The sequence below is a fragment of the Drosophila subpulchrella genome, chromosome 3L (assembly GCF_014743375.2).
Source record: "Drosophila subpulchrella strain 33 F10 #4 breed RU33 chromosome 3L, RU_Dsub_v1.1 Primary Assembly, whole genome shotgun sequence".
Lineage (NCBI taxonomy): Eukaryota > Metazoa > Arthropoda > Insecta > Diptera > Drosophilidae > Drosophila > Drosophila subpulchrella.
The window spans coordinates 3,487,760-3,494,477 of record NC_050612.1 but is presented as its reverse complement, the minus strand read 5'-3'; the positions used below and the strand labels follow the sequence as shown (position 1 = coordinate 3,494,477).

General features: G+C 44.6%; 1 protein-coding gene across 2 annotated transcripts; it reads left to right on the top strand.

The window, feature by feature from the left end:
• The first annotated feature begins 4,408 nt into the window (after positions 1-4,408).
• LOC119554130 (E3 ubiquitin-protein ligase RNF12-B) lies at positions 4,409-5,765 on the top strand. Of its 2 annotated transcripts, none has more exons than XM_037864905.1 (3): positions 4,409-4,544; positions 4,661-4,831; positions 4,912-5,765. In XM_037864905.1, exons 1-3 carry the CDS (start codon positions 4,466-4,468, stop codon positions 5,682-5,684), a joined length of 1,023 nt encoding a protein of 340 aa, XP_037720833.1. In that variant the 5' UTR covers positions 4,409-4,465; the 3' UTR covers positions 5,685-5,765. The 2 variants fall into 2 exon arrangements, with proteins under 2 accessions (XP_037720833.1, XP_037720832.1); XM_037864904.1 differs by having other exon boundaries at positions 4,897-5,765.
• The last annotated feature ends 953 nt before the right edge of the window (positions 5,766-6,718 follow it).

The following is a 6,718-nucleotide window of genomic DNA, read 5'->3' as shown; positions in this document are numbered from 1 at the left end:
CGAGGAGTGTGCGTGGTCCCGGTCATAATGAGCAGCGAGAAACTTGCAACAAAGCCGAGTTCGCTGTACTGTAGACAAAGAACCAGGGGCCAAGTTGTGTCCCGGGGCCAAGAGCAGCTCCGAATGTGAGCAGAAGTAACTTCTCTAATTTTGCAGGAAATATGAAGCCATTAAAGTGCAGCAGACAAGGCGAAACATGGCAACATCTTGACTGCTGCGGCACTCACATACTTAGGAGAGGCGCCTGCGAAAAGAAGAAGGTCCTGGCCACCACAAGCAGGAGATGGAGGAGCAGCCCGAGCTGGGGATGGACGCAGCACTCCGGGCCATGTGGCCGCACTGCAAAAGTTGTCCTCGAGTGTGAAAATAAATTCTGAAAAAGTCGTAGAAGTGAAAATGGCAGCCGGTTTGCATGCGCCCGAGCCCTCCTCCGGCGCAGGTTACCACTTCGGTTTCGCGATCCGGGGTAAGCAGTAAGCAGCTGTTGCACGTTTTTCCTATTTCTACAATTTATTTCCACAAAAAACACAGCGAAAGGCACTGAGTGCCCAGAGACCGATATATGTACATATCTTTAATTGCCAACTTGGCCACTGGCGGGAGAAAAATGAGCCCTCCCCGGGTGAGCTCCGCGTGGGTTTCTGGGCCAGCTGGTGTCACATGTCCGGAGTGCGGCGCTAGTTGCACTTAATCACTGCCTGGTCCAGCCGGGTGTCGGTCCAGCCGGGTGTCCCGGTCCAGTATAACGAATGTGCATGCAAATACATATATTTTCGGTTCAAGGTAGAGTTTAAAATTATTTGCATTAATTCAAATTAAACTTCTGTGCAACATAGCATGTTCAATTTCAATTTTAAAAATATCTTTTAGATATCCGCTTGCGATTTCTTACTAAACCCATTTACTTGAAGCAATCGCAGAAATGGAAGTGACAAAAGTCTGCTGTGGCATTATAATGTAATTATATTGTATAAAACTATTAACATTGTCTTGGAATAGTTTAAAAAAAAATTGTGTTCTGAAAATATATCAGAGTATTAAAAACAAATCCCTTACAAAGGGTATTATAATTATAGTCAAATTTTATTTATAGGAAGAAGCATTTTCCGCTACTTTAAGTTTTATAAAGATTTTGTACAAAAGTATGTATGAATTTATCCAATGATCAGGATCGTGGTCAATTCAAAAGCTTTTATAGGCGTTCGGCAATAAAACAGGCATTGTGAACCAGAATATTCGCTGTACTGACCGCGATGTCGAGCTGCCTGAAATTAAGTTAATTTTAATTTGTGTTGATTAATTGCATTGTCAGAGGGAGACGTCCCGCCACAGCCCTGGACCAACTGGAAGCGGGCCGAAACCGCACGCCAAGTGTTAAATGTCAGACCAACGCTTTTAATACAATTTGCGAGCAGATTGCCAGGGTGCACTTTCATCGGTCGGAAAAGAGAGCTCCATCGCACGGTGCGGAAGTGAGGCAGTACAGTCGGTTTCGGTGCCATAATTACTCGCGCTTTCGATGAATATCAAAGTGTGGCGCTTTTGCCCCGGGTGCCCGCTCGAGTTTCGGCATCGTCTAATCGACAATCGACACCAAATTGCTTTTAAGCGGGGCATTGAAATTCCGTTCGCATATCGACAATAATGTCGAACATTAGGTGGTTTGTTTTTACCTCTGGCCACTCTTCGCGCTTTTGTTGTATCGGGCTTCCACTATTTGGTGCTGTTCGATTTAATGGTCTTGGGTGTTCCAAATTCTGAATTTGAATGGAACGTAAAAGCAGCAACACCCCGAAGAAGATCCCTGAATTTGCATAAATTGCCAAACGGGGAACCTGATAAACAGGTGTCGAACAGGATATAAAATTAGATTGGTTTCTATTTTTATTTGTTTTGTTTTTCCTCAGTTGGTTCTCTACTGGGTTCGTTAGGCTACTATTCAAACACATTAAGTTAATAAAAGGATTAAACTAACATATACAAGTCAAACATGGTTTTAGTGAAGATATGATTGAACAATTTCACAAACCAGTACTGCAAATTTGTCATGTATCTGTATTTTTGTGGCCCTATCCGAAAAAACCTTAAACATAAACTATCCTGAAATGGTATAGACCTGTTTTTACAAACACCACCATAATGCTAAAGTGTCAATTTTAGTGACAGGAGCTTGACTTATACTCATAAACATTTTCGAAAGAACGTAAAGTAGTTAGTATTCAGTTTTTGGGAAAGGGCTACGGCGAAAAGTATAATTTTTTTGAATCAGTTCTACTTTTATTTTTTTCTTTTCTTGTTCTACAATACATTTCTTTAAAATATGTACCATATCTCTGCAGGAGAAATTCAAAACTTACAGGTGCCAAAAACTTAAAAGATACATTTTGTATTTTATTATAATAAAATAAAAAATAACTATAAATTATTTATTTTGTACTAAAAAAAAGTAATCAAACAACTTTTAAAGAAAAGTTTCATAGATTTTATTGTTTTATTCCTGGTTAATAGTGATATTCCTATTAAAATCGTAACAAAACAATAATTTGTATATATGTGGTTGTTTTCAAAAAACCAATTGCTTGAATGTCAATAAAGCTTTAATAGATAAATTATTTATTTCTTCGGAACTGCCAGTCAGACAGAAGTTTATGTTACGTAATCACAGTTTTATCGGTTTTTGACTCCCTTTCCCCATGTAATTTCTTTAACAAAACAAATAATTTTTTTCACAGGAGTAATCATTTGGCTGACACAAATGTTACAAATTGCAAAATAATGATTTTAGAGATTGATTTTGGGAATCATGGTCTTTGGTTGAAAAAAATTGATACCTTTTAAGGGCATTTATATTTCACCGTACCAGTAGTTTACCCCTCCCTTCTTTTTTATGTTTTTATCCAGGCAAAGAAGCCCATTGCGTATAAACAACACAATATGGGTCATTGTCATGCAAAGCACACATCATAGATTGGCGATCTTAAAAATAGGTAGAATTTGAATAAAAATATGATAATAAAAACTTTCATTGGAGTTTTCAGCAAGTGATAAAAATAAAAAGTACATTTAGGCATACGGGTGGCCTAAGTGTCATAGATAAAGTGTGTTTAATTATTTTATTTTGTTTTTATTTCGCAGTATAGCACTCCAAAAACTTTGTTAGCCTTATTGCGAAAACTTCCGTGACGAGGTAAAGAATATTTCCATAAAGCTTTTGAGATCTCCCGACTCTTTATTAAAAGGCAATACGAGACGTATTAAACAGCCTTTTGTGCAAAAAATCCATTCAATCTGCGATTACTGCGCAGATGTCGTCGTCACCTTTGATGTGACGAACATCAGAACCCGTTCGCATTATTTTAAAAAGGAAGCACCGCCTATGAGGTACCTCTCACCCACAGCTTTGTAACGAAATATGATACAGTATATTGTGACTTTCAACTTTGAAATTCAATCTTCCCCAATAAGACCCCCAAGTTGCAAGTTCTATAATCTTAGCTTATACCAAGTTCGGACTTACTATACGAAATAACTTGTATCCACTGTATGAATATATATCTAAAGGTCATTAACGATTAAGTCCAATGTTCTTGAGTTTGAAATTTTCTGGATATACCCATGGGCTCTACAGGGACCAGGTACTAAAATTAATCAAAAATAACTTGGACAGTCTGCGTTGCACTGCGTATGATTGATGCCTCAGGAGACTTCGGAGCCCCACTTTCCCACGGCGGGCGGCTGCAGTAATTGACATTTAAGAGGCACCTTCTGGCGCCCCCTCAGAACTTTTGCTGACGTCAGTGAGGCGGTGAGTCACCACCGGGATCCTTCTCCCCCAGATTGGTTATGCACCGCATGCGTTAAGCTGTCTATTTTAATTCTCTAGGCGGCGCTCTTCTATCTCGGCGATAAGGCGCACACGCACCCATAAACCTCGATTCCGCCCGCCTTTCGTGTCTTCTGAATGACCTTAAAGCCAAATTGCCAATTGCGATTTTATGGCCCACATGTGTCCCCCGACGATGTGGATATTTTTGCCGATCCAGGTCCGATCCCTTGGCCCAGTGCCACCCCCGAAAAGGTCCACAGATCGGCGGCCACTGCGATAGTACGGACTCCGCGTCGTCATCCAGCGATCAGAGTTGTCAGGCGGATGGTTCGCACGTTCCCGCGGAGATCCCCGCTGCATACTAAGCAGCGCTCGGTCGCCGTCTATGGGTATATCCGATTTTTTTCGACCGCCTCTCATTATGCTCGTTGTGCTGGCCTTTTTGCCCGTCGCTCCGCGTATATAAATCTAACGCGCTGCCCTGACCAGACATCACTTCTTTGGTGGAAACTTCAGTGACAAGTTTAGCTCCTGTCGTGATCAGTGCGCGTATCTTATACTCCCGAATCGAGAATCTTCGCCCCGTTCCAGGCCCTAAACAGTAGTCGTTCCCCCAACCGCAACTCAGTTCAGTCCGACATGAAGTTCAGTGCTGCCTTGGCTCTGCTGCTGATCGCTGGCATCGTGGCCAGCGGCGACGCCCTGCCCGCCAGGAAAAGTGAGTCCGCGCCCAGAGGATTACCCATTCCGCCCCCATAATCACACCCTAATCACCCCGCCTGCACTCCCATCCCCTCCGCCACCCTACTGAAGACCGGCAATACCTCGTTCCAGGAATGGTCTACCTCCAGCAGCCCGCAGCCGCCGAGTGGTACGGATCCGCGCCCCAGCAGCGATTCATGTACATGCAGTACGTGCAGCCCGGCCGCACCCACGCCCGCTCCACCCAGGCGGCCAGCGCCCTGGTGGCCGGCGAGACCGTTGCCACCGGCACCTACCTGAAGGGTAAGCCACCTGCCCATCCACGCCCCAGTCCCCGCCAGAACTAACCACGCCCTCCCTAACCAAAGATTGCAATCACGCAGAGTCCGAGATCAGCGCCGAGGGAGTTCAGGCCGATGACGCCCTGGCTGCTGCCGGAGCCCACGGGGCCAGCTCCGTGGCCGAGGCCTTCCCCGACCAGGCCCCGGTTGTCCAGGTGGCTATCGATGCCGATGTGGTGCCAGAGCCCCAGGCCGAGTCCGAGGCCGATCCGGAGCCCGAGACCGCCGATGACGCCGCCAAGGTCCCACGGGACTTCAACTTTGCTGCCGAGGAAGCCGCCGTCGCCCCCGCCGCCGAAGAGGAGCCTGCTGCACTGCCCGTCGCCGAGGCCGAGCTGCCCGTCCCCGCTCCCATTGCTCCAGTCGCCTCCGTCGTGCCCGCCAACCGCTACCTGCCCGCCAAGAAGAAGGTGATCGTCGAGCTCGACCAGGAGGAGGAGGAGCCCCAGGCCGCCGCCATCGAGGACGAAGAGGAGGCTGAGAACGCCGTGGCCGACGATGTGGAGGAGGACGAGGATGAGCTGTCCGTGCCCGTTAAACCCATCGTGCCCAACGCTCGCCGTCCCGCCGCCAGGAAGCCCGTCAAGGCCGCCGCTCCCGCTGGAGGCAAGCCCTCCAAGAAGCCAGCAGCCCCCCTGCCCGCTGGCACCTTCTTCCCCATCGACTTCGGAGGCACCAACGGCGGCGCCATCGCCATCGCCAACTCGTTCAGCACCGGCGAGGGTGGATCCGCCACCAGCCACGCGATCGCCTACGGCTCCCCCGAGTCCGCCGTCCGCCGCGCCCGTCCCAATCCCAGCAAGTTTCGCCATTAATCCCCGGACTGACGATCAACCACATCTTGCTGGCGCCCCGCACCTGCGAGGGCACCCCATTCAAATCAGTCTAAAAAGATTCTCCTGTAATTATTAGCAAAATTGTCCATCCTTGAGCGCATTAAAATAAAGTTTTTCTGTTTTTAAAATGCGTGTTTGATTTCTATAAAATTTGTATCGGAAAGTACATTTTGGCCGGTTCATTTGAGCAGCAATGAAAAATGAAGTATAATAACGAGTATAAAAACGAGTAGTATGCTTTTTAATTAACTAATTAATTAATTATTTTAACAATTTGCCTCTATTTTAAGAAACTTACATTCTAGTTCATTTTAGGAATAGGCTATACGATTTTGATAAAACGTGTCGAATAAAAAATTTTAAAAGTGTATTTATTAAGTACAAGATCGTATAATACATTTTCGTGACAAAAGTGGATATCAGAACTTTTGCATGTTAAAGTGCAATTGTCACAAGATTTTTACCTCGTTAGGAGGTGTTTTAGTTTATATCAGAAGTATTTAAAAAGTCAATTAACTTCACAGTGTTAGTTCTTAAATTTGCACACCTCAATACCATTCGAATGATTGATATTTAGTATATATACATATATGTATATGGCTTTTTTTTTATAGATATATTGCTTACGTACCATTTAGCTTTAATTGGTCTAATATTTTTAAATTTTCATTTTAATCAAGGCGTGTGCGGCGCAAGTTCTTGAAATAAGAAAGGGTTCCATTTTTATACCCATTACTCGTAGAGTAAAAGGGTATTCTAGATTCGTCGAAAAGTGTGTAAAAGGCAGAAGGAGGCGTCTCCGACCTCATAAAGTATATATATTCTTGATCAGATGATGCTAGAATAACAATTTTAACTGAAATGAATTGTTATCATCAATACCTATCGATTAACCCAAAAAAAAGTTTGCCACGTCCACTCTAACGCCCAAAAACTTCAAAAAATCGTAAAAAAAAATCGAATCCCAAGCCTGTGGCGCCCACAATTTTCATGCTAGATAAAAAATTTTAACT

What these genes read in the sequence shown, in the direction of transcription:
- LOC119554130 (XM_037864904.1), top strand. Translation starts at nt 4,466, where the DNA reads ATGAAGTTCAGTGCTGCCTTGGCTCTGCTGCTGATCGCTGGCATCGTG. An exon ending in CGCCCTGCCCGCCAGGAAAA is followed by an intron (nt 4,545 to 4,660) that starts GTGAGTCCGCGC and finishes ACCTCGTTCCAG; the next exon opens with GAATGGTCTACCTCCAGCAG. An exon ending in CACCGGCACCTACCTGAAGG is followed by an intron (nt 4,832 to 4,896) that starts GTAAGCCACCTG and finishes CCCTAACCAAAG; the next exon opens with ATTGCAATCACGCAGAGTCC.